General features: G+C 42.1%; 1 protein-coding gene across 1 annotated transcript in view; it reads left to right on the top strand.

Annotated features, from left to right (window-relative positions):
• Slc4a5 (solute carrier family 4 member 5) overlaps positions 1-27,256 on the top strand; it is a 107,861-nt gene that overhangs the window by 12,239 nt on the left and 68,366 nt on the right. Inside the window, exon 3 of the mRNA XM_069989023.1 lies at positions 19,187-19,266. Coding sequence (XP_069845124.1) covers positions 19,191-19,266 — 76 coding nt within the window. The 5' untranslated portion in view covers positions 19,187-19,190. The remainder of the gene's footprint in view (positions 1-19,186; positions 19,267-27,256) is intronic.

The following is a 27,256-nucleotide window of genomic DNA, read 5'->3' as shown; positions in this document are numbered from 1 at the left end:
TTTGCCAATGTGAAAGGTGAACAATGACATTCATGTGGCTCAAACTTGTTTTTTGTTTTTCTTCTTTTTTCCCCTTCCTTCCTTCCCTCCTTCCCTCCTTTGTTCCTTCCTTCCTTGTTTTTTTTTTTTTGGTGGTATTTGAATGCAGAGATTTGTGCTTGTGAAGCAAGCACTCTACCACTACAGCCACACTTCTTTGCTTCAGTTATTTTTTAGATAAAGCCTGACACTCCCCAACACTACCTTTAAAAAAATTTAATCTTAGGGGGGCAGAGGAAGTAGGGGAGGGGGGAGGATGGGAAGGGGAAACAAAGGAGGAGGCAACAATGTTTGATAAGAAATGTACTCATTATCTTGCCCATGTAATTGTAACCCCTCTGTACGATATTTTCACAATTAAAAAAATTAATCTTAGCTCCAGGAGTAGAGATCCAGAAGATAGACATTAAAGGAAAAATGACTAGGACAAAAGGTTCACAAGATCTCCATCTTAACAAAAAACCTGGATGTGCTGATGTGCACCCTACATGCCAGGTATAAGTAGGAGGATTACAGTCCAGGATGGCCTGGGCATAAAGGTGAGATTCTGTTTGAACAATAACTAAATACAATAAACAGCCAGGGACGTGGCTCAAATGGTCTAGCAAATGAGTCTGCCTCCATTTAAGACTTCAGAGAGCGGCAGCAAGCAAGCGAGGTGGGAGGAAGAGACCTTGGCTCAGGGTTGCAGAAGATACTGGTTCCCAGAGAAGCAGCAAACATACTCTACTGCATGCTGCTAGAATACTTACTCCCCTCTCCACCTCCTGACAATAGATTTGTTGCCAGCTCCTAGCGGTGTACTCATTACAATAATATTACTAGATAGCACTAATGAATCCTGTGGTCCAGACACTGATCAGAGATTTCTCATTCATTGATTGAATCAGATTGAATTGGTTATTATTCTCACATTCAAGTTGAGGAAGTTGAAGCAAAAACCTGGAAAACAGCCGGGCACCAGTGGTTCAGCCAGTGATCCTAGCTACTCAGGAGGCTGAGATCTGAGGATCACGGTTCAAAACCAGCCCAGGCACGGAAACTCTGTGAGACTCTTATATCCAATTAACCACCAGGAAACAGGAACTGACGCTGTGGCTCAAGTGATAGAGCCTTGAGCTGAAGAGCTGAGGAACAGTGCCCAAGCCCAGAGTTCAAGCCCCACAACAGACAAAACAAACAAAAATACCTGGAAAAAAAAATTACTTTCTCAAGGTCCTAGTGCTTGGGACTGTAATTTGAACCCAACTATTTACCAACCGGGCTCTATCCTAGGTATCAGTGAGCAAAACAAAATTCTTGCTGTATTTGAGGGACAGACAATATACAAACAAGCAAATATATAATATGGCTTTTGGATATATTATATATATTACATAGAGAGAGTGAGAAAGAGGGAGAGTGGGAGAGAGGAAGCAGTTATGGGCTGGTCATAGAAAGTATTCTTGGGCAGATGGAGTTTGATTAGAGAGTTGAACACATGAAGAATAAAGTATGCTAAAGGAAATGGTAGATGCAAAGGTCCTGTGGTGGGAATGAGATGAGGATATTAGCCGAACAATAAAAAACCTGCAGAGTAAGCCCAGCCCATAAGCCACAGCAGCAATCAAGCAGTAGAGATAGATGAGGAAGGAAGAATATCTGCTCACAGCTTTGCTCTTAAGATATCTCTCATCTTTCTGCTCACTTGTGGAGTTCTAACATCATCACAGTTTGCTTTCTGCTCAATGCTTGATACAGTGCAAACACCTAAAGCTGACAAGAACCTGGGCAGCCAGTTATTTTATCATCTCCCAGAACTTGGCAAACCAATCTGAAAACTAAATATTGCACATATTAGAGTGAGTCTGTCTTAGCTTGGGGAAAACTTCATAGGTAAAAGTTTTAGAAAAGCCTGCCTGGCCCCCTAATGACTCCTTGCTCACCCTTACAAGGGCATAGGCTTACATGCTTCTCCAGAGTAGAAAGCTGCTTCTGACTTTGAGAAAGTTCACCCCCATGCCACAGTCCTTATCAAATCTGCCTCAACTCAGCCATATGTTAAACTCCGGTGGAGGTCAGATGGCCTTTTACCAACGAAAATACACAAGAGGCACAGAGATCACATGCTACAGATTACTGCTAATCTTTGGCTCCCTCTCCTGGTAGAGCCTGGTGGGTGAAGTGGGCCCATGTGGAATGCTCCTCTTTCTAGGTTAGAACCTAGGACTAGAGGAGCCTAATCTCATCCTGGTCTCATTCAGGACTTCTTGATTATGGCACTATTGACAGTTGGGGGCCAGGTGACTAACTGTCTGGGTATTAGCAGCATCCTTGGACTCCACTTGCCCTCCAGTAGGGACTCTCTCCCCACTGTAACCAAAATAATCTCCAGGCATCATCAAATGTCCTCTTGCTTAGGACCCTTGGAGCCAATTCTTTTCTTTTCCCCAAGCCATTGCATGAGCCTCAACTCTGGTGTAAGAAAGGATCAAAAACATTTTCCCTCTAAGCCTCCCATGATAGGTGCTTACCTTGCAGGAATAGAGGAAGGTTCAATTTCTAGATATATAAATTTGACTATAAGAAAAAGAATTATTAGGCCTGATCGTGTGTTCTATTTGTTGTCAAAGCCAGATGGTAAACCAGCCTCCTTGGAGGGTGATACTGAAGGCGGCCAGAGGGCAAACAAAGGGATAAAAGGGTTGGGGTGGGGTATGGATCTCCTTAGTATCTTTCAGCTCACAAAATTAAATCATGGGGAAGGATAGAATGGAAGTGACCATAGGCATCCTATGACTGGATTCCCTGACACATCTACCTCTCATATACATATATACACACTACACAGAATGCTCACTAAGTGTATTGGGTGTTTCACTGAGTTCTCTTCCACAAAAGGCTGGCTTTCTCCAGGAATAAAGAATCGAATGAAGGAGGAGAAGGTTAATGGATGGACTGAATTAGACTAGAGATTGGTAGGGCAGGAATAAGAGGTTCTGAGTATCAATGAAGGAAGAGACAAAGTGATCTGTCATTTAGTCCAGACAAGAAGGGGAAGTAAATGAAAGTTGTGGCAACTGGCATATGGGAAGAAGAGAAAGATGTTTGAAAATTAGAGATTATAGGCTAGAGGTGTGGATGAGGTGGTAGAGCACCTGCATAGTAAATAGGAGGCCCTGAGTTCAAATCTTAGTACTGCAAAAAAGATTAGAAGACCTCATTGGGTTGAAAGTAACAAAGAAAGAAGTTGTCCACTAATATATGATGCAGCTCCATTGATACAGTGTTTGTTCTACTCTGGAAAGAAGTCCGTGTAGACTTATAGAATCATAGTATATTAGAGCCTGATGGAAACTTAGAGACCATTTATCTAGTCCACTCCTTATAGGCTCTTGCATTTATTAATCAGTACTAAATTTCTCTCAGTCCTCTCTGCTTGGAGTCAAATGAAAAATAAGATGCAGAAGCCAAGCTGCCAAAACTTAAAATATATTTATGATAGAATAAGTGGAGAATGTTGTATAGAACACACAATCAGGCCTAATAATTCTTTTTCTTATAGTCAAATTTATATATCTAGAAATTGAACCTTCCTCTATTCCTGCAAGGTAAGCACCTATCATGGGAGGCTTAGAGGGAAAAGAAGTCAAGGAGGCAAACATTCTCAGGAGGAGAAAACCAGAAAAGTCCAGATCACAGGCACATTGTATTCTTCAGGTTCTCCAAGCATACAGGCTACTCATTCATCCTAGGGAGGATGAGTGTGGAGGTAAAAAAAGAATCTGTGTATGTGTTTGCGCACACACGGACATGCATGTGCCAGTCCTGGGGCTTGAACTCAGGGCCTGAGTTCTGTCCCTTCACTTCTTTTGCTCAAGGCTAGCACTCTACCACTTGAGTCACAGCTCCACTTCTGGCATTTTTAGTAGTTTATTGGAGATAAGAGTCTCATGGACTTTCCTGCCCAGCCTTGGCTTTGAACCATGATCCTCAGATCTCAGCCACCCAAGTAGCTAGGATTATAGGTGGCTGGCTCTAAGAAGTGTCTTAATTTTTACAAGACTTTAGCCCTCTACTTTACAAAGCAGGAAAAGTACTTTGAGGGAGAGAGTTGTTAAGCTGCTCCCTAATGACTACCAATAAGTAAGTACAAACTAATGACACTGAGGTCCAGAGAGGTGAGGTGATTTCACAAAAGGTCACACTGCTCTGGAGATGGAATAAAATTCTCCAGACAGCTGTTGACAAGGTTTTATGATTTCACATGGGTCATTAGAACAGGTCGAGTTCATCTACCCTAATACTAACCAGAGTCCCCTGTTGCTCAGGACTTGTAACTTCCTCCATCACCACCACTGCTGTCACATCTACAAATCTCCACTTCACATGTTCATCTATACTCTACACTTCCATGGAGACTTTAGTCTCCTTCTATACCTTACATCCACATCTGTACCTCACTCTTCCATCTCCACCTCCACCCCACAAACTCCATCCATATTCCACATCTTCCGTGTACACCTCATCTTTCTATCTAACCTCATACCTCCACCTCCACCTCCTCTATCATTCTGTTACTTCTACAACCAATACCACACCTCTTTTTTCCCCTTCATCATTATTCTTACCTCCCTTTGTCAGTAGGCAGCCAGCAGCCACCTTGTAGGTGGAGAGGCAGGTGAGAACCAGAGGCTTTACCACCATGCACAGAGAAGTCTCCAGGGTCTTTGAGATCAATCTCTCCAGGTTTTGATGCCACTTGGTTCCTCTACAAAGATAATCCTAAAGCATAAGTACATATGTTTATACATACTTGTTGGGTACACTACTGAGTGCCACAATTCTTGACCATACAAAAATCTGATACCTGAAAATCTGATACCTGCAATGCTATAAGATCTATGCCAGCATCACAGCAGTTCTTAAAGGTCTAACCACCCAAAAGTTGAAAGCACTCAAATGAGCTGTAATGCTGAGCCAGCCACTAGCACCCCCCTGTACATACTAACAGGCTAGGCTCTGGGTTCCTAGAAATACCACTATCTCTTTATAGGCCTCAGTTTTCCCCAATATAAAATGGTCAACCTTAGGATAGGGAGAAATCATTTCCAGTGCCTTCCAGCTCTAATGTCCCTCCAATACAGAATCCAAAAAAACTTATAAGATTAAAAAAATAAATATGCAGGGAGCAAAACCAACCTTTCTAACTCAAAACTGGACCATATTGCTGCCATACAAATCACCAGTTAAAATCCAAGAAGAGATCAGCAACCTATGACTGTGGCCTGCTCTATTCAGATCCAGCTATAGTCTAGTCTGTCAGCCAGCCAGGCATCCATCCCTGACCCTGCAGGAGTACCCCTTCCCCCACTCAGGTCACATGTCTGACTGCCACTGAGCCCCAGAAGTCAATCTCCAATGCCCCAAATACTGTTCAGCCTGGAAACCACAGAGAGCCCTTCCTGCCATCCAACAGGAACAGAGAAAAGTGCCTTTGGCCTTTCCTGGGATTTAGATCCTAGGTTTTAGTGCTAAGAACACAAAGGTAAGTTTGCAGCTTGAAGCATGAGTGAGTATGTGTGAGAGAGAGAGAGACAGAGCCAGACAAAGAGATAAATGGGGGGGGGGGAGAGAGAGAGAGAGAGAGAGAGAGAGAGAGAGAGAGAGAGAGAGAGAGAGAGAGAGAGAGAGAGAGAGAGAGAGAGAGAGAGAGAGAGAGAGAGAGAGAGAATGAGAATGTTTCTTAGTATGGAGCACAGAAGATTTACAAATGAACTTCATATACACTGAGAAGTAGAATACCAGAAAGTGGGATCCGTCCTCTAAATAAACATTGCATGCTTGCTTTTCCTTTAAAAACCATACTGTATTTGTGACTCTAGTGCCTGAAGTTCATTCTGTAGGCATGTAAATTTCTGTTGTCCTTGCCAAATTTGGGGGACTGACTAGAATATTTATGATATATACAAAAGCCTGAAGATTCTCAGAGAATGGTGTGAAAATAGATTACACTTGTCTATTAACACCTTGAGATAGAAACACCAATGGCTAACATCTTTTCATTACAGGTTTGTTTCTAGGTTTTGAATATAGGCATCCTTGCCTTGTTCCTGATTTTAGGAGAATTGGTTGTAACTTTTCCCCATTAAGTATAATATTGGCTATTGGTCTGTGATAAATGGCTTTTATTGTTTTAAGAAATGTTCTTTCTATTCCTATTTTCTCCAGAGCTTTTAGCTTGAATGAATGTTGAATTTCATCAAAGGCCTTTTCTGCATATGTGGAGATAATCATGTGATTCTTGACCTTGGCTCTGTTGATGTGTTGGATTACATTTATTGACTTACGTATGTTAAACCATCCCTGCATCTCTGGGATGAAGCCTACCTCGTCGTAGTGTATGATTTTTTAAAATGTGTTTCTGGATTCTGTTAGCTAGAATTTTGTTAAGGATCTTTGCATCTGTGTTCATCAAGGACATTGGCCTGTAATTCTCTTTTTTGGTTGGGTCTTTGCTTGGTTTGGGGATGAGTGTGATATTGGCATCATAGAATGAGTTTGGGATAGCTCCCTCCTCTGTTTCTCTGAAGAGCTTGAGGAGTATAGGTATTAGTTCTTCTTTAAAGGTCTTATAGAATTCTGTTGTGAATCCATCTGGTCCTGGGCTTTTCTTTGTTGTAAGACTTCTGATTGCTTCCTGTATCTCGTTGTGGGATAATGGGTTATTTAATTGACTTACTTCATCTTTACTCAGTTTGGGCAACTTGTATTTCTCTAAAAATGCATCCATTTCTGCTAGGTTTTCTTTCTTTAGAGAGTATAGCTTTTGAAAGTAGTCCGTTAAAATTGTTTGGGTATCTTGGGTATGTGTTGTGATTTTTCCCGTGGCATCCCTAATCCTGTTAATATGTGTTTCCTCTTTTCTTTTTTTAATTAATCTTGCCAATGGTCCATCAATTTTGTTTATTTTTTTCAAAGAACCAGATTTTTGTTTGTTAATTTTGGCTATGATTCTCCGATTCTCTATTTCATTAATCTCTGCTCTTAGTTTGGTTATCTGGCTCCATCTAGTAACTTTAGGTTCCATTTTTTCATGTTTTTCTAGCAGTTTTAATTGCAACATGAGATTATTTACTTGGTCTGTCTCTATTTTCTTGATGTGGGCACTGAGGGCAATAAATTTGCCCCTCAGGACTGCTTTTGCTGTGTCCCACAAGTTTCTTTGCAAGGTGTTTTCATTTTCATTGAGTTGTAGGAAATTTTTTATTTCTTCTTTGATCGCTTCCATTACCAAGGCATTGTTTAGAAGTGTGCTGTTGAATTTCCATGTATTTGAGTAATTTCTGTGGTATGCTTTGTTATTGAGAACTAGCTTGATTCCACTGTGGTGAGATAGGATACAGGGGATTATATCGATCCCTTTGTATTTGCTTAAGTTCCTTGCATGAACTATGATATGGTCTATTTTGGAGAAAGTTCCATGAGCTGCTGAGAAGAATGTGTACTGTGTTGTTTTAGGGTGAAAAACTTGGTAGATGTCAGTAAGTTCCGCTTGAAGTATGGCCTCACTTAATTCAGTAGCTTCTTTGCCAATCCTCTGGTTGGTAGACCTGTCCTTTGGTGAGAGTGGGGTGTTAAAGTCCTCTAGTATTATCGTATTGGGATCTATTTTATTCTGTAAGTTTGAGAGTATTTGCTTAACATATCTGGGTACACCAATGTTTGGGGAATATAAGTTGATGATGGTAATATCCTCCTCTTGGATATTAATATTAATATTAGTGTCTGTCCTTGTCTTTTTAATGAAAAGTTTATTTTGTCAGATATCAGGATTGCTACACCTGCTTTCTTACTGGGGGCATTTGATTGGTAGATCCTTTTCCAACCCTTCACTCTGAGTTTATTTGTATGTTTGGCTGCGAGGTGGGTCTCCTGAAGGCAAGAGATGGATGGGTCATGTTTTCTGATCCAATCTGTAGTTCTTTTTCTTTTGATTGGTGAATTAAGCCCGTTAATATTAAGAGATAGTATATAGAGATGCATTGTGGTCCCTATCATTCCCTGTTTTCCTAAGTTTTTCTTCTTTCCTTTCCTCCTGTGCTTGCTCAGTTAGACTTCTATTAATGCCTGTCTGGGTGCAGGTCCCTGTTCCTGGTTGCTTTCTTCAGGTTGTGTTCCCCCTCTTAGTGTTCTTTGTAATGCTGGCTTAATGTTTATGTATTCATTTAGTTTTTCTTTGCTATTAAAAAATTTCAGTTCTCCATCAAATGTGAATGCTAGCATTGCTGGGTATATCAGTCTGGGTTGGCAGTTATTGGCTCTCAGGGCTCGTATGGTACTTTCCCAGGCCTTTCTTGCATTCAGTGTTTGTGTGGAGAGATCTGCAGTGATTCTAATTTTTTTCCCATTGTAGTATAACTCCTTCTTTTTTGCTGCATGCAAGATTGTTTCCTTATTATTCAGATCTATCATTTTTACTATAATGTGTCTAGAAGTGTTTCTCCTGGGATCTTGCTTGTTAGGTGTTCTATATGCTTCTGTTATGTAGGTAAGATGTTCTTTTTTGAGATGGGGAAAATTTTCACTGATTATCTTGTTGAATAGGTGTTGCATTCCCTTGCTTTGATATTCCTCACCTTCGGACGAGGAAGGTTAAATTTCTTGGCACTATCCACTTGCTCTTGAATTTCCCTTTGGCATAATTTAAGTGATTTTTCCATATCTGTCATTTTTTGATCCAGTTGATGTATTCTGTCTTCTGTATCTGACACTCTACATTCCATTTTGTTCACTCTGTTAACTGTAGCTTCCATTGTGGTTTGCATGGAGGAAATAGACTCATTTATGGATTTGATGTTGGTTCTCAAAGTACTAATCTCACCTCTTAATGAGGTATGTATGCCTCTATTTTGGCACTAATCTCACCTCTTAGTGAGGTGTGTGCTGCCTCTACTTTTGTATGTATCTCCTGTTTGATGTCCTGCATGTCTTTCAATATTTTGACCCTGTGCTCTTTCAATTTCTGGTCTATTTCTTGCTTTATTTCTTGAGTCATTGCCTCCAGCATCTCTTGGATGTAGCTTTTGTCTTCCATTCCTGCTTTGCTCCCACTAGGGTTCTTCCCTGGGTGGCTGCTGGCTTTTGGGGATAGCTTGCTATCCTGGGTGTTGATAAACCTTGTAATTTCTCTCTGTGATTTTTGTATGGGGATTCAGGGATTATTGGAGACTAATATGAAATTTTGTTTTGGTCAATAGGTGTCTGTCTTTGCTTGGTTGCTGTTTCTGTGCTGGTAGAGAGAGTCTGTACCTGATCTTGGTTCTGTTGGGGGCCGACCTCCAGCTGCTGGTCTGACTTACATAGGGTTCTTGGCTCTCTGCTGTAGATCACTGGCAGTTCCTGCCTTTAGAAGGGTTGAACAGCCTAGACTGCTCCTGTTTGCTCCTACAGGTGCTCTTGGTGAGATCGGATGTGCTAGATGCACTCTCCCAGATGCTGGAGTCTGCTATGGGCTCCTGATGCTTTTTTCTTTTTTCTTTTTTTTTTTTTGGGTCCGGTCATGGGACCTGAACTCTGGGCCTGGGCACTGTCCCTCAGCTCTTCAGCTCAAGGCTAGCACTCTACCACTTGAGCCGCAACGCCACTTCTGGCTTTTTTCTTTTTTCTTATGTGGTGCTGAGGAATCGAACCCAGGGCCTCATGCATGCGAGGCAAGCGCTCTACCACTGAACCACCTTCCCAGCCCCCCTCCTTTTTTTTTTGGCCAGTTGTGGGCTTGAACTCTGGGCTTGGGTGCTGTCCCTTAGCTCTTCAGCTCAAGGCTGGCACCCTGCAATTTGAACCACAGCACCACTTCTGGCTCTTTCTGCTTATGTGGTGCTGAGGAATCAGATCCAGGGCCTCATGCACCCAAGACAAGCACTCTACTGCTGAGCCACCTTACCAGCCTGAGCTCCTGACTATTATCAGGTGCTGGCGGCCTGTGTTGTCCAATTCTCAGCCTAGAGTATATGGGTCGGGTTTTGGTGGGGTTTGGGCTTCTCTTGTCCTGAGGCCCCCCGGTTTTTTGTTGTCACAGGCGTGCTTCTTGAGGGGTGCAGTTCCCTGTTTTTCTCCCCTCTGCTGTGGTGTATGCTCAGCTTCTGACTTCAGTTGGGAGGAGTTGGTTGTGTTGCTCAGGCACTAGATCCCCAGGCCTGGTCCTGGCCCCCTGGCCTGGGGCACGCCTGTTGGACCTGTTGTGCTGTTGTGTATCCCGCCTAGGTTACGCAGCCTGGAGTACACAGTTCAAATTTCTTCCACTGTTGGATGTCTTGACCCAGGGCACTGTTCCTGGCTTGGGCATTTAAGCTCCCTTCCAGGGGCACTCTTGCTCTAGCCTGGCCAACGAGTGTGCTCCACGGGCTGTTGGAGCTCTTGAACAGTTCCCAGTTTTAGTGGGTCTTGTGGTCCAGGTGTTGGGGTAGGGGGTCTGGGTCAAGGTCTGGGGATTCCCTCCAGCTCTGGTCTCCCTTGAGGGATACACTGTCCCCTGTGGGGTACTCACCCTGGAGCTAGTTGTTGTTTCTGTGTGATGTAGGTCATTGGTTGCCGTTGCAATCAGAGTTCAGTTGAGGTGGTTGTGGGCTGGGCTGGGGGTGGTGGCTCTGCATGTTTTTCTTCTGTCTCTGCCTTGGTTGATGCTGTTCGGGTCTTTGCCGCTGGATGGGCCTCCGGCCTCCACCCGAGGGGTAAAGATGGGGCCTCTGTGCAGGTTCTGAGCGCTGGGGTTTGTCTCTGTTTGTGCTCTCTGAATCAGCACCGGTTCCTTGCAGGTCTTCTGCTTTGGTGTTCTGTGGGCATCCCGTGAAGCTCTGGGGTTCCCGCCGTGGGGCTGCGTGGCTTTGGTGGGATGGAGCCTCTCTGCTCGGATGGAGAGTGAGGGGTGGGGGTGGGATCTTTGTGCAAGCTCCCAGCTTGGACGTTTCTCTGTTCATAGTGATCAGTGGATCAGCGGACCCGACACTGGTACCTCAGGAGGCTTCTGTGCGGGTCCTGTGTTTAATTTTTTGAGGACTGCTGTCTAGAGTGATTGTACCAGTTTACATTCCTATGAGCATCTGCACCAACATTTGTTGGTTTTTGAATACATGATGTTGGCCAATCTAATTGAGTGTTACCAGGGTTTTTATGGCTAAAATGTGTGGAGCATCTTTTTTTAAATTTAAATTTAAAATTTAAAGGTGATATACAGAGGGATTACAGTTAAGTAGATCAGGTAATGGATACATTTCTTGTTGAACACTGTTGCCATTTCCCTAATTTTCTCTGTTGTTTTTTTTCCTCCTGATCCCCTTTCCCTACAAGTTGTATAGTTCATTTTCAACATAGTGTCTAGTGTTACTGCTGAATGATTTGTCGAGCATGTCAAAGCTGGCTGAATCCTACCTCCTTACTGCACTGAACATTCAGGCTGCTTTGGTAGGGTTCCTGAGTGTCTGTTTGCCAGGGGTGCACTGTGCTCCTTAGCCTTCCAGGTTTAGGTTGTTGATTCCATCAGTAGGATTTTGCATCTTCGGGGATCCCAGATGTGATTCCAGGCTGGTGGTAAAGTCAGTGAAATGGAAAGTGGCCTTTCAACGACTCTTGACAGAGAAGATTTGTTGGTCTGATCATTTAGATCTGTGATCTAAGATGGATGGGAGCATAATGATGAGGTAGTTGGGCAGTGAAGGCCCTAGTTGTAGGAAAAGCAGTCTTTTTTCCCCCATCTGTCCTGGGGCTTGAACTCTGGGCTTGGGTACTGTCCCTGAGCTCTTCAGCTCAAGGCAAGAGCTCTACCACTTGAGCCACTGCACCACTTCCTGTTTTCTAGTTGTTAATTGGAGATAAGAGTCTCATGGACTTTCCTGCCTGGGCTGACTTTGAACTGTGATCATTAGAACTCAGCCTTCTGAGTAGCTAGGATTACAGGTGTGAGCCACCAGCTCCTGGCTAGGAAAAGCTGTCTTAGAAGCTCTTCCCTTTGCTGTATGCCAGGGGCCATTGCTACAGTTCCTTTGGCAACATATTAAAGTAGATTGATTAGAACTCTTTAGAGGAAAGTAACTCAGGTCAACTGAAGTTAATTGAAAAGAAAAGAGGGATTCATGATAAGATTATTGGGAGGTCTTGTATATAGAAATAAAGCCAGACTTCAGAAATAGAAGGCTGTCAGAAATTGATACCACACACCCTCTACCTTCACATTTTCACTGCTATTTATCTTCTCTGTTTATCCCCTCCCCTGCTGACCCTTCCCTCCCCCCTTCCCCTTCCCTCCTCCTTCTCCTCCAATCTCCCCTCCCCTCCCCTCCCCTTCCTTTCCCTTCCCTTTCTTCCTATAGTTTGGGATTCAGGATCCAGTTTGAGTCTTGCCTCCACCATAGCTGGCTCTATGACCCAGGGAAAATTACTTAATTATTTTTGGTTTTCTTCATCTATAAATGGAGGTGGAAATTTTGGGCCTCACTGAATTCTAGTGAGAACTAAATGAGATCATGCAAGTAAAATCTCTGACAATATTCATTATATGAAATGCTGGGGAAATAAAATTCTGTTTCTGATATTAGGTCAGGTTTTTTTGTGGTGAGCAGTGCAGCTCCAAATCAGAACAGTAGCTGATACAGGTGTTTTCCATATGGCCAGCACTTGTGGCTGACCTTCTTTAAAGGTGATCTGGGGTAGCCTGGGTTCTTTGATTTCTGTACACTCCTAGAAGAGAGCCTCTTCTAATCTGTGAGAAGGTGGCAACCAGCTAGAAGAGGGGCTTGGATGATGGTCTTAGAACTGGGAGGCATGCTCCATCTGACTATTAATTTTATTATATCTCCATACTTCAACAGTCTTGTAGAGTTCTCATCTTTGTATCACACCATAATTTTGTATTTTTTCTCACATGAGAATCCATATGAATCAAATATGAAAAACAAGATTTTCTTGACTTGTACAATTAACATTTTATTGTTTGACATTCATCATATCTATCTATCTATCTATATATAGATAGATATGTATGTATGTATTTGTTGTTGTTGTTGTTATTGGTTGTGGGTCTTGAACTCAGGGCTTGGGCACTGTCCCTGAGCTTTTTTACTCAAGGACAGTGCTTTACCACTTTGAGCTACAGCATCACTTCCGTTTTTATTGGTAGTTAACTGAAGATGAGTCTCATGTACTTTCCTGCCTGGGCTGGCTTTAAACTGTGATCCTCCGATCTCAGCATCCTGAGTAGCAAGGATTACAGGCATGAGTCAGCAGCCCCTGGTCCATCTTATTTTTACTATATTTAAAATATACATATTAAATAAAATTGACATCCTATTTACTGAGGTGTATAACTTGTTTTTCTCACTTAGTGATATTTATGAGTATTATGCTATGTCAGCACAGTGAGATATACTTTATCTTTTTTCAAAATACGTAAGCTGGGTGTTGGGGCTCATGCCTGTAATTCTAGCTACTCAGGAGGCTGAGATCTGAGGATCCAAGTTCAAAGCCGGTCCAGGTAGAAAAGGCTGTGAGAATCTTATCTCCAATAAACTACTCAGAAAAACCCAGAAGTGGTGCTATGGCTCAAGTAGTAAAGCACTAGCTTTGAACACAGAGAAGCTTAGGGACAGAGTCCAGACCCTGAGTTCAAGCAAGGACCAGCAAAAAAAATAAAAATAAAACAAAATTAACATAGTATTCCAAAGCATAGATTTTAATTCAATTCAATTAAAAATATACTACAAAAATATTTATTGCAGGGCCTATGTGTTTAGACAAACTTCCAGCTCTTCGGATACATCAGTAGACAAAATAGGCAAAAATTCCTTTATGCCTTTCCGCTTTGAATTGAATTTCAAGATAACCAAATATCCCATTGGTGAGGTATAGAGATTTCCTGTTAATAAAAACAGGAGGCCAGGCTGGGAATGTGGCTTAGTGGTAGAGTACTTGCCTAGCATGCATGAAGCCTTGGGTTTGATTCCTCTGTATTACATAAACAGAAAAAGCTCAAGTGGTAGAGTGCGAGCCTTGAGGAAAAGAAGCTCAGGTATAATGCCCAGGCCCTGAGTTCAAGCCCTAGGACTGGCAAGAAAAAAAAAAGAAGCCCAGGAGCAAGTGGCTCATACCTGTAATCCTAGCTATTGAGAAGGCTGAAACCCAGGTTCAGCCTAGGCAGAAAAATATCAGAGAACAGATCTCCAATTAACTAACAAAATGCTGGACTAGAAGCAAAGCTCAAATGGTATAACATCAGATGTGAGCAAGAATAAGAGCTTGAGGCACTGAGTTCAATCCCCACTACTACCAAAAAAAGAAAGCAGGAGAAATGATGGAATTAGACCTCAGCATTTTTCCACCCTTAGAAAAATAATTGAGCCAGTCAGCAGTCATCAATGCGTAAGAGCAGAAGAAATGCCAATAGGAAACTTGTCCTGGAGGGATCAGGCAGAGAGGCCACCTCCCTGCTAAAAGCAGGACAGACAACCTGCAAGACAGGCCTTCTGATGCTGAGCTACTCACAGGACCACCTTGTGAATGTACTCAGGACCTCAAGGGCTATCATTTATGCAAGATGACATTTAAAAACATGCTGATAAACTCTCATTTATTGTTAGTCAGAGCTCTTGAGTGTAAATGTCAGAAACCTAACTCAAACATGAAGAAAACTAAATTAATAGCTCAACCAAGAAGTCTGGTTCAGAGCTTAACTGGCTTAAGAATTCACTGTATGATCATACTGTTTGTCCTTTTTTGCTTGAATGGTTCCTTCCATGACACAGGCAAAATAAGGACACAAAATGTATCAGTTTAGCAATGCCAGATTGAATAATGTTTTGGGATCAAACAAAAATATCCTGGATGGAATTCTGATCTGTCTAGCTCTGAACATGGGATAGTTCCAGAACCAATCTGTAGCTAGGAATGGGAAGTGTTTCAAAGGCTAGGCTAGGTCTTATGGCTTTTCCTGTTGAGACTGAGGAAAAGAGGAGTTAGCCTCTCTAAAGCCATGTGCTTAGAGGTGCTTCTGTATGGGAATGGGGAATCTGTTAATTAGCTTCTCTATCCTTCATACCTACCATACTGTGTGGAGGAAGAAGAGATGAACTTTTTAAAAACTACAATGGACCTATTTATTTATTTATTTATTTATTTATTTATTTATTTATTTATTTATTTATTTATTGCCAGTTCTGGGGCTTGAACATAGGGCCTGGGCTCTGTCCCTAATTGTCTCTGTGCTCAAGGCCAGCTCTACCACTTGAGCCACAGTGCCACATAGTGTATAGCAAGTTATCTTCTTATGTGTTACATCAGTAAATCATACATAGGAAGGAAGAGGGAGGAAAAGCAAAGGGGTTTTCTTCTGAGCAGGATTTGTTCAGGGATGAGCTCTTTTCCCAGTTTCTGTCTATCACTTTAGCCAGAAATAGCAGAAGAGCACCTGGGAGAAGGGATTATTTTTAGTTGGCCATAAGTGCTTTCCTGAATCAAATCAGAGTGGAAAGGGGATGAATATCAGGCAGGTAGCTTGCAGCATCCTTCACAGATGTCTTAGTCCCCTTTCCTATCTCCCCATTTTCTAATGGTGAAAATCTGTAGCAACTCATATGGCATTGCCATTGGCCAGAGTGGATAGACAACCTTGAAGACTAAACACCTGCCATGAACACTAGCCATGCTAGTCATAGTGATGGGTAACAACCACACTAAGTATCTCATTCAGTTTCTTTTAAAATTTATTATGACTATATAAATGTTACTCACAATTGAGTATAGGATCCCAGTTTACTTTTTCTTTTCTGGCTCTTTATTCTTGATAGGTATTTGATGATCTTTCAAAAACATCAGGTCAATTTCAATTTTTAGGTTCAGGTGTGTGTGTGTGTGTGTGTGTGTGTGTGTGTGTGTGTGTGTGTGTGTGTGTGTGTGTGTGTGTGTGTGTGTGTGTGTGTGTGTGTGTGTGTGTGTGTGTGTGTGTGTGTGTGTGTGTGTGTGTGTGGCAACTTGGTGTCTGAAGACTGCTCTAAGTTGCCTTCATCACAGCTGCAGAACTTCTATGACTTCTCTTTCTAGTCTTTTATGGTGCATATTGTTTTCCAGGTTCTTAGTGCTACTTCATCTTGCTGGAGTTCTTCCCTCAATCATCTAAGAAGTAAAGTTTAGAGACATATTACATCTAAAAATACTTCTCTTCTATCATCACATTTGGTTGGTAGTTTGGTTGAGGCTGGAATTCAAAGTTGGAAATAATTTCTTTTACAGTATTTCTCTTGATAATATTGGGGTTTGAATTCAGAATCTCACCCTTGCTAGGCAAGCTATTACTTGAGCTACATCGCCACCCCCTCCCCCGTTTTTTCTATGGTTATTCTTGTATGGGGCCTGATGCAACCACAGTTCTTAGACCTATGCTTCTTACATAGTTTGGATTACAGACATTCAATACCACACCTCGCTTATTTGCTGAAATGGGGTCTTGCTAACTTTGAGGTCTTTCCTGTGCTGGCCTCAAACTGTGACCCTCTAGATCTCCACCATGTGAGTAGATGGCATTAGATGGCATTACAGATGTGAGTTACCATATCTGCACCCCCTCCCCATCTCTTTTCCTTTCCTTTTCCTTTTGGAGGTGTGATTGCATTGTTTTATAATGTCAACTGTAGCTACTGAAATGTTACTAGGTTTTATGTCTTGTTCTTTGTAGGAGACTTCTGAAAAATTTGAGATCTCTTTATTAGCTGGGCATAATAGTACATCTCTGTATTCCTAGTACTTGGAGTATAAGGCAGGAGGATTGAGAGTTCAAGGCCAACTTGGGCTACATGAAAGGATGGGGTAGGAGGATACAGGCTCTAATGGTTCACACCTGTAATTCTGGCTGCACAAGAAGCTGAGATACGAGGATTGAAGTTTGAAGCCAGCCCAGGCAGGAAAGTTCATGAGTCTCTTATCTTTAATTAATCATCAAAAAGGCAGAAGTAGAGGTGTGGCTCAAGTATAGAACTCTAGTCTTGAGCACAGACATTCAGGGACAGTGTCTAGACCCTTAGTTCAAGCCCCAGGACTGACACAAACAAAATAGGGGTCATATGTGGCATTGGACACCTGTAATTCCAGATATTTGGCCATGGCAACAAGATTGAAAGTTCAAAGCCAACCTGGACAAAGTTAGGGAGAACCTATCTCAGAAACAAAAAGTACAAAAAGTGCTGTGAGTCTGACTCAAGAGTTAGAGTGTTTCCTCTGGGTGTAGCCCTTAGTACTTCTACTCCTCCACGGCCCCCTTCCTGTTTTTCTTTATCCATGATGTTTTAACACTTCATAATGTGGTCTTTTTTTTGGGGGGGGGGTCAGTCATGGGGCTTGAACTCTAGGCCTGGGCGCTGTCCCTGAGCTCTTCAGCTCAAGGCAAGAGCTCTACCACTTGAGCCACAGCAGCATGTTTTCTGGTGGTTAATTGGAAATCAGAGTCTCACGGACTTTACTGCCTGGGCTGGCTTTGAACCCCAGTCCTCAGATCTCAGCATCCTGAGTAGCTAGGATCAGGCAACCAGTGCCTGGCTGAACATCTAAAATACTACTTATTAGAACAAATTCCTAGCCAGGTGCAGGTGGCTCATGCCTATAATCCTAGCTAACAGGAGGCTGAGATCTGAGGATTCTGGTTTGAAGCCAGCCTGGACAGAAAAGTCAGTGAGGCTCTTATCTCCAATATACTACTCAGAAAAAGCCAGAAGTGGTGCTGTGGCTCAAGTGGTGGAGTGCTGGCCTTGAGCTAGTATGAATTCAAGTCCCAGGACTGGCAAACACACACACAAACACACACACACACACACACACACACACACACACACACACACACACACAAATAGATGTTCAGAGGAGTTATGCCTTTGGGTTCCTACCCTATTGTATCCTATTTTAATATGTTTGTATGTGAATAGAGTCCTTCAACAAGCTTTTTCTGTAAGAAAATTCAAATCCTTCAGTTAAGGGAAATATTCTCATATATCCCCTTAATAATTTCCTCATTTCTTTTTTTTTGAATATTTTTTATTGTGAAAATACTGTACAGAGGGGTTACAATTACATGGGCAAGATAATGAGTACATTTCTTATCAAGCATTGTAGCCTCCTCCTTTGTTTCCCCTTCCCATCCCTTCCCATCCTCCCCACCCCCCTGCCCCATCCAAACCTCCTCCCCCCCCCAAAGTTGTAAAGTTTGTTTTCGACATAACTCTCCTTTCTTTTTTATGATCTCTTTCTTTCTCCTTTTGGGAATTTCTTTACTGAGATGTTTATGCCTCCTGGAGTGATTGACTTTCTTGCCTCCTCCTCCCTCCTCCTCCTCCTCCCTCCTCCTCCTCCTCCTCCTCCTCCTCCTCCTCCTCCTCCTCCTCCTCCTCCTTCTCCTCCTCCTCCTCCTCTTCCTCCTCCTCCTCCCCCCCCCCTTCTTTGTGGGCTTGAATTTGGGATTTGAATTCAGGAATTTGCAGTTCCAAGGCAGGCACTCTACTACTTGAGTCATGCCTCCCACACCCATTTTTGCTTTTGATTGTTTTTTGAATAGGGTCTCATTTATGTCCTGGCTAGTCTAAGGTCCTCCTATTTATGCTTCCTGAGTAGCTGGGATGACTGGATGTGTCACCACACCTAGATATTTTATTGGTTGAGCTCTGACTCCTGAGTATCTAGGATTATAAGTATGAGCCACCATGCCTGGCTTGATTCTTCTTTTTAGTTTTCTTTTTTTCATGTGTATTATGATCTCCCACTATGAGTAGTTCTTTCTTTCTTTCTTTCTCTCTTTCTTTTTCTCCCTCCCTCCCTCCTTTCTTTCTTTGTTTGTTTCTTTCTTTCTCTTTCTTTCTCTCCTTCCTTCCTTCCCTCCCTCCTTCCCTCCCTCCCTGCCTCCCTCTTTCTGACCTTCCTTCCTTTCTTCCTTCCTTTCTTCCTTCCTTCCTTCCTTCCTTCCTTCCTTCCTTCCTTCCTTCCTTCCTTCCTTCCTTCCTTCCTCCCTCCCTCCCTCCCTCCCCCTCTCTCTTTCTCCCTTTCTCCCTTTCTCTCTCTCTCTTTCTTTCTTTCTTTTCCATTTCTTCTTGAAATCCTGCCCTTTTTACTACATACATTTTGAGGCTGCGTTTCTCTTTAGAGCCATGAAGGTGGAAGAGGAAAAGGCTGGGGTAAGAAAGCTGGACCCCACAAGCTACAAAAGAAGACATCCAGTTCAAGGTAAAGACATTTTGAACACTTGATGCAAATCTCAGGAAAGTTTGAGAATTCGTTGGTGTTTTTATAGCAGCACTTCCAGCTGGAGGGCCTGGAGAGCTGGTCTCTTTCCTTGACTTACCACGTGGACTTCTTCAAACTGATGGGACCTGCCTTTTACTGTGTCTTAAAGGGACCATGTCACTGGGTAGGAGACATGAAACTGGCACTTTGCCAAGATTATAGGTTTCCTAACACAAATTCACATGATTTTTACCAATTTGCAAACCATGATTAATGTCAAATAGCAACATTTAGTAGATTTTGAAAATGGCAGCACAATTAAAACAAGTGCAATTTCTGTTGGTACAGAAATTTTGACTCTGAGCTCTTCTGTACAGATGGACCCCTCATTTAACAATGGTTTGACTTGATTTTTTTTCAGTTTTATGATGATTTGAAACCAGAGGTAGGTAGTACCTACCTACCTTTGATCTTGCTGGGTGCCAGTGGCTAATGCCTGTATTCCTGCTACTCAGGAGGCTGAGATCCAAGGATTGTGGTACAAAGCCAGCCTGGGTAGGAAAGTCCGTGAGACTCATCTCCAATTAACCACTGAAAACCAGAAGTGGCACTGTGGCTCAAGTGGTAGAGTGCTAGCCTTGGGCTGAAGAGCTGAGAGACAGTGCCCAGACCCAGAGTTCAAGCCCCACTACTGACCAGAAAAAGAATTTTAAAAAAATCTTTGCTTGGGCTAACTGGGCTGTTGGAGCTCACTACAGCTCACTACAGAGGGCTTCTACAAGGGGAACTCCCTGATATGCTCCAAGGTGCTGTGTGGCTAGCTAAGATACTTCAAGCTTAGGTGCTTTAAGTGCATTTTCAACCTAGGATGTTTTCAATTTCTGAGTAATTAATCTGGGACATAACACATTGTAAATTGGGAAGCATCTGTACTCTACAGAGAAGCAGCCACAGGGCTGCTCTTCTAAAGAAGAGGCAATCAGTTGGCCTGCTAACCTAGCATTACCATAGCCCCACTTGAAAGAAGTACTGATCTTATTGCCCAGCAGATGCTTGTTGAACTGAGGAATGTGTAGGGGCTGTTGATGGATCAAGAGGAATGAAGTGAGGAGTTCCTAGAAGAGCTTGGCATGAGTCCTGAGCCAAACTCTCCTGATGCTGCCAGAGAGGAGAGGATATGTAGAGAGTTTGGACTTAAAGTGAGGTCGAGCCTTTCTCCACAGTTCACCAGCTGAATAATCATGCACTAATGATTATGATAGGAGCCAGGAACAGATAAGGTTATATTTGGGACTGAAAATAAAATATTTCCTTGAGAGCTATTTCTTGTGTCCTTCCTTCCTTCCTTCCTTCCTTCCTTCCTTCCTTCCTTCCTTCCTTCCTTCCTTCCTTCCTTCCTTCCTTCCTTCCTTCCTTTCTTTCTTTCTTTTTCTTTTTTTGGGTCCTGTCGTGGGGTCTGAACTCTGGGCCTGGGCACTGTCCCTCAGCTCTTCAGCTCAAGGCTAGCACTCTACCACTTGAGCCACAGCACCACTTCCGGCTTTTTTCTTTTTGCTTATGTGATACTGAGGAATCGAACCCAGGGCCTCATGCATGCAAGGCAAGCGCTCTACCACTGAGCCACCTTCCTAGCCCCTCTTTCTTATTTTTTTTACAAGTCCTGGGGCTTGAACTCAGGACTGGGAACTGTCTCTGAGCTTCTTTTGCTCAAGGCTATCACTCGACCACTTGAGCTACAGCACCACTTCCAGCTTTTTCTAGTACCAAGCCACATTCCCAGCCCTCTTGTGTTCTTTAATAAGCATATTTTCATATGTATCATCCCATGATTATAATTTTCATAATTATGTCCAAACATGATCCATTTTATTTCTTTTTGGTGCCATTCTTGGGCCTGTGTCCTGTCCTTGAATTTATTTTTTTCTCAAGGCTAGTGCTTTACCACTTGAGCAACTGCTCCATCTCTGGCTTTCTGGCAGTTAATTGGAGATAAGAGTCTCATGGACTTTTCTTCCAGAGCTGGCTTTGAATTGTGATCCTCAGATCTCAGCCTTAAGAGTAGCTAGGATTACAGGCATTAGCTACTGATACCCTGTCTTCTCAAAAACCTTGCCAATCAGTAGAAAAAAGATTTTCATTTTCATTTTCATGTTACAGACAAGGACACTGAGAAACAGGATGTCTGTGGCCACAGAGCAAGTATGGAGCAAGCGAGAGAGTACCCGGGTAGCTGTGTCTTGGCGGTAGAGGCTTTTCTGATGTATCTGATGCTTCTCATTCAGTTTCTGTCTCATGGGAGAAAATAGGGTAGGGAACTTGACATTAAAACATCCAAGTATGCTAAGTAGAGTGGAACTACTTACTTCTAAATGCTTCTGCCCAAGTCTTTACCTAGAATTATAGACTGATTAAGAAATGTAGTATAGGATCTAGGGGTATAATTCAGTAGTAAAATGCCTGATTAGCATGAGCAAGGCCATGGGTTCAGCTTCCGATGCAACAACAAGAACAACAATAACAATCACAATCAAAAGTATGGAAAGGGAAGTCACACTATAGTTGAAAGGAAAGGAAGAAGGAAGTAGTGCCAGTCATTTAGATACTATTGTAGAACTAACCAACCAACTATGACCAACAAGAGGTCCATCCAGAAATGGTTCTGGTAGAGCCAGAAATATATTAAAAAAATCATAGTAACTATTCAAAATAGCTGTTAAGTCTTCCAGTTTTTACTCTGACATGTAACTTCTACCCTCATAACAACAATAAAACATTGTAAAAATCACTTTTTCAGATACATAAAAACTTTAGAGTGGGCTGGGAAGGTGGTTCAATGGTAGAGTGCTTGCCTTGCATGCATGAGGCCCTGGGTTTGATTTGTCAGCATCGCATAAGCAGAAAAGGCCAGAAGTGGAGCTTTGGTTCAGATGGTAGAGCCTTGAACTGACGAGCTGAGGGACAGTACCCAGGCCCAGAGTTCAGGCCCCATAACCAAAAAAAAAAAAAAAATTAGAGTTAAAAACTCCTAAGGACTCAATCTAAGAAGCCCTCACACTTTCCTTAGTTTTATCCCTGTTTGCTCACTGAAGGTAAGAGAAAAATATTGTTTTCCCAGAAGAAGTGCAAATGTAACCTTGTTGAAATAAACCTAAGAGCATTATCCACAATGATCTACCCAATAAAGATGAGCAAAACAAACAAAAATTGCCAGACCCTATTCCAAACTTGGTGGAAGGGTAATTATACAACTCTAGCTCTCTCAGCCTTCCTATCTCACCTAAAATATGGGGTGGGGAGGGAGGAAGCACTTTTAAAAATCACAATTTGCTAAAAGACTAGGACCTCATTATAGGATTATGGAATGGCTTCCCTTACTCCCACACCTTGTTACTACTTCAAGAGAGATTCTGTATAATAACAGTGGATTATGAGCAAAACAACTGCAAACCTCAGACTATTTTAAGGAGTTTCTAGGGAAACCTGAAAACAACAGAGGATACAATAACCAGGACACTAGAGGAAATTGAAGCCTCTCACATTTACTAGTAGAGCAGACACGGCCTAACCATTAGCCACAAAACCATAATAATACTAAATCCCTTCATTGTACCAAAATATCTTTAATATATAGTTTCTAGATATTGGGGCTCTAACTTGAATCATCTGCATGCTGACTACTAAAGCCACTTTTCTCTTTTGAACTTTCACACTTTTGTTTATTTTCTTTTTTGAATTATCAGGTCAGGAATTTAAAGTAATTGTATGCTTAGAATGATAATGGAAAAGGTGGGCATCATGTGGACTCAAATGTGTAACATGAGCAAAATCAAAAACTTGAAGAAAAATAAAAAATGAAATCTAAGTATCAAAAACACTATTAAAGAAATGAAGAATGCCTTTGATAAGCTCATTAATAGTATAGGCATAGACCTAGAACAAACCATGTTAAGTGAGGTAAGCCAAACTCAGAGTGTGCATGTATTATTTCATATGTGGAAACTAGATCTAAAATACAACTAGACATGTTAACTTATACAGAACTCCAAGCATTCACACACAGTCAGGCTAAAAGAGAAATACCCTTGTGGGGGGAACCCAAAGGTATAACTTCTCTGAAAATTAAAATACTATTTATCAAAATGAATTCCAGAAAATGGAAACATGAATGTTTTATTGTTGTTGCTGGTCATTAAGAGATGTCCTCAGAAAGATGGAAGGACATATAGATTAGACACTCAGGTAGACAAAGCAAGGAATAGCATTAGAAATGAAATAAACAAAGATAGCTGGGCGCTGGTGGCTTATACCTGTAATCCTAGCTACTCAGGAGGCTGAGATCTGAGGATCGCTGTTAAAAGCCAGCCTGGGCAGGAAAAGTCCTGAGACTCTTATCTCCATTAAACCACCAGAAAACCAGAAGTGGTGCCGTGACTCAGTGGTAGAGTGCTAGCTTTGAGCTGAAGAGCTGAGGGACAGCACCCAGGCCCAGAGTTCAAGCCCCATGACTGACAAAAAAAAAAAAAAAGAAAAAAAAAGAAACAAAGATATATATATATATATATATATATATATATATATTTATACATATACATATATATATATTTTTTTTTTTTTTTGTCAGTTGTGGGGCTTGAGCTCAAGGTCTAGGTGCTATCCCTGAGCTTTTGCACTGAGGGTCAGTGGTCTACCACCTTGAGCCATAGCGCCATTTCCAGTTTTCTGGGGGGTTAATTGGAGATAAGAATCTCAGGGACTTTACTGCCTGGGCTGGCTTTGAACTGTGATCCTCAGATCTCAGCTTCCTGAGTAGGTAGGATCACAGACATCAGCCACCAGCGTCCAGCAGTAACTATATTGTTAAAGGTAATAAAGGATGTGATAACATATGGATAAGTGAGGCGAAAGGAAGCAAAATTATAGAGATGAGAGAAATAGAAAACACTCTGCTATAAGGTGCATGTACTGCCCAAGAAATACTATAGTGTTATCTGAAAATGACTTAGATTAGTATTACAGGTACATTGAAAATTTTAGAGCAATTTGTATTCTTGTAAGTATAAGAAGTATAATTGTTTTGTTGTTATGTTGTTGCTGGTTGTTAAGAGATGTTTTTCAGAAAGATGGAAAGATATATAGATAAGACACTCAGAGGTATACAAAGCAAGGAATAGCATCAGAAAAGAAATAAAACATTATTCTTATTATTCCAATCTAATTTATGGTTCAAGTGGTAGAGTGCTGCCCTTGAGCACAAAAGCTCAGGGAGAGTGCACAGGCCCTGAGTTCAAGCCCCAAGACCAGCACAAAAAGAAAAAAAACAATATATGTACTGCTTTCACTTGAATCCAACAAATTTTTTCTTTTTCTTTTTCTTTTTTTTTTTGGCCAGGGTTTTCTTTTTTACTGAGGCTTGAAACTCAGAACCTCATTCTTGTTGTTTGCCTGTTTGGTTGATGATCTTGGGCCCTCTTGAGCCCTCCTCTGGCTTGGCTTTTTGCTGGTTATTTTGGAGATGAGATTATAGACATGAGTCATCAGCTCCTCTGGATTTTTTTTTGTGGTGGCTGGGGGGGGGGGGCGGGGTCAGTGGTTGGGCTTGAACTCTGGGCTTGGGCGCTGTCTTTCAGCTTTTCAGCTCAAGGCTAGCACTCTATCACTTGAGCCACAGTGCTACTTCTGGGTTTTCTGGTGGTTTATTGGAGATAAGAGTCTCATGGACTTTCCTGCCTGGGCTGGCTTTGAACAGCAATCCTCAGATCTCAGCCTCCTGAGTAGCTAGGATTACAGGCAATGAGCCACCAGCACCTGGCCCTCCTCTGGATTTTACTAAGCATTGTACATGATTCCATTTTCCTCTCCTGTAAGCATGTCAATTATACTTCTTCCCCCCAGTTGTGGGCTTTGAACTCTGGGCCTGGGTGCTGCTGTCCCTGAGCTCTTCAGCTCAAAGCGGGCACTCTACCACTTGAGCCACAGCACTGCATCTGGTTTTCTGGTGGCTTTCACTTTCCAATGGTTAATTGGAGATGAGTCTCAGGACTTTCCTGCCCAGGCTGGCTTTGAATGATCCTCAGATCTCAGCCTCCTGAGTAGCTGGGATTATAGGTGTGAGCCACTGGTTAGAGAGCTTAGAGAGAATTTCTCAAAATATAATTTCATTGTTATTATTAAAGTTGTACAGAGAGGTTACCATTTCATAGTCAGGTAATGAGTAGTACATTTCCTTTTTTGGACAATGTCATCTCTTCCTTCGTTTTTCCCATTTCCCCTTCCCATCCCTGAAAGTTACAAAGTTCATTTTCCACATAATATATAGTGAATAGCATTTGTTCACACTCCCTCCCTTTCTTTTCTTTTTTTTTTTTTTTTGGTCGGTCATGGGGCATGAACTCTGGGCTTGGGCACTGTCCCTCAGCTCTTCAGCTCAAGGTGAGTGCTCTACCACTTGAGCCACAGTGCCACTTGTGATTTTCTGGTGGTTAATTGGAGATAAGAGTCTCATGGACTTTCCTGCCTGGGCTGGCTTTGAACCGCGATCCTCAGATCTCAGCCTCCTGAGTAGCTAGGATTACAGGTGTGAGCCACTGGCGCCCAGCTCTCTCTGTCCCTTTCTGTACCTCTCTTTGCCCCTAAAAAACACAAAAGCACAGCAAACACCACCACCACGACCAATAACAAAACACCTATATTTCCATTTCCTGGAATTTATATCAATAAATAATATTTTAAATTTTAGAGAAGTTACTCTTTTGGGTTCCTCCCCTTACGAGGGACTGTGTGTGAATGCCTAGAGTCCTGTATGGGTTATCATGTCCAGTTATATTTTAGACCTAGCTGGGAATGTGGCTTAGTGGTAGAGTGCTTGCCTTGCATGCATGAAGCCCTGGGTTTGATTCCTCAATACCACATAAATAGAAAAAGCTAGAAGTAGCACTGTGGCTCAAGTGGTAGAGTGCTAGCCTTGAGCAAAAGAAGCTCAGGGACAGTGCCCAGGTCCTGAGTTCAAATGCCAGGACTGGCAAAAAAATGTTGTTACATTATAGAGATAGTAAAAGAGGAGTGTGAGGAAGGAGAAGAGAGATATATAGGTGAAACAGGATTTTTAGGATAGTGAAAATATTTTCTACAATCCAGTAATGGTACATACATACTTTACATATATGTTTAAAACCCATTGAATTATTTATACAATAGGAAGAGTGGACCTTAATGTATACAAAGATGATAATTAACTATGTATCAGCATTCATTAATTGTAACAAATGCATGACCCTAAGGCAAGATGCTGGTAGTAGGGAAGACTGAAGGTGAAGGTGGTGGTGGGTAAAGGCGGAAGTAGAAAGGAACTCTATCTTTGCTCAATTATACTATAAATTAGAACTTATAGCATAATTTAACATTTTTAATTTTACTAATATAACACTGAAGTTAAAGTCCTCAGCTGCCTCTAAATGTTGACCAGCTGGGGGCTTTGTGTACTATCCAGGGTTACATGGCCATCATCTTGGTGAAATTCTGTATTAGAGTTCTTGGTAACTCAAATTCTTGGAAAGTTTTAGTTCACAAAGCCAGTATTGAGAAGCCCTTAATAATATTTTTTCCTGGTTAAGTAGGGTTCTGGTAAATAGTACATATAGTCCTTGGTTGTTAGTAATGATGGTACTCAGTGGGATGCATATGAATTTCCTGTAATAGCCAATGAGGGGCTTGGCATTGTGGACCAGATCTGTGACCCACTGAGGAACACATTCCTGCACCATGTGACAAAAACATCTGGCCATCAGTGCTGTGGTGAAGCCAGCAAGGATGGGGAGATGGGAGCTCTGCTGTTTCCTGAAGAATTCTAATTGTAGCACTGAGAGAATCTCTTCTAGCAACTGCAGGATTGGTTCAGAAAGAGAAATCTGTCATACCCAAGCCCTGGGGCTTTGGCTTTGTGCTGACACTCTATGTCTTCCCTTCTATGGCCCATCACTTTTTTACTGGTAGA

Source organism: Dipodomys merriami, unplaced genomic scaffold (assembly GCF_024711535.1).
Source record: "Dipodomys merriami isolate MVZ:Mamm:240054 unplaced genomic scaffold, mDipMer1.0.p SCAF_37, whole genome shotgun sequence".
Lineage (NCBI taxonomy): Eukaryota > Metazoa > Chordata > Mammalia > Rodentia > Heteromyidae > Dipodomys > Dipodomys merriami.
Note: the sequence above shows the minus strand (reverse complement) of the source record. Positions and strands in the feature narration are given on the sequence as shown.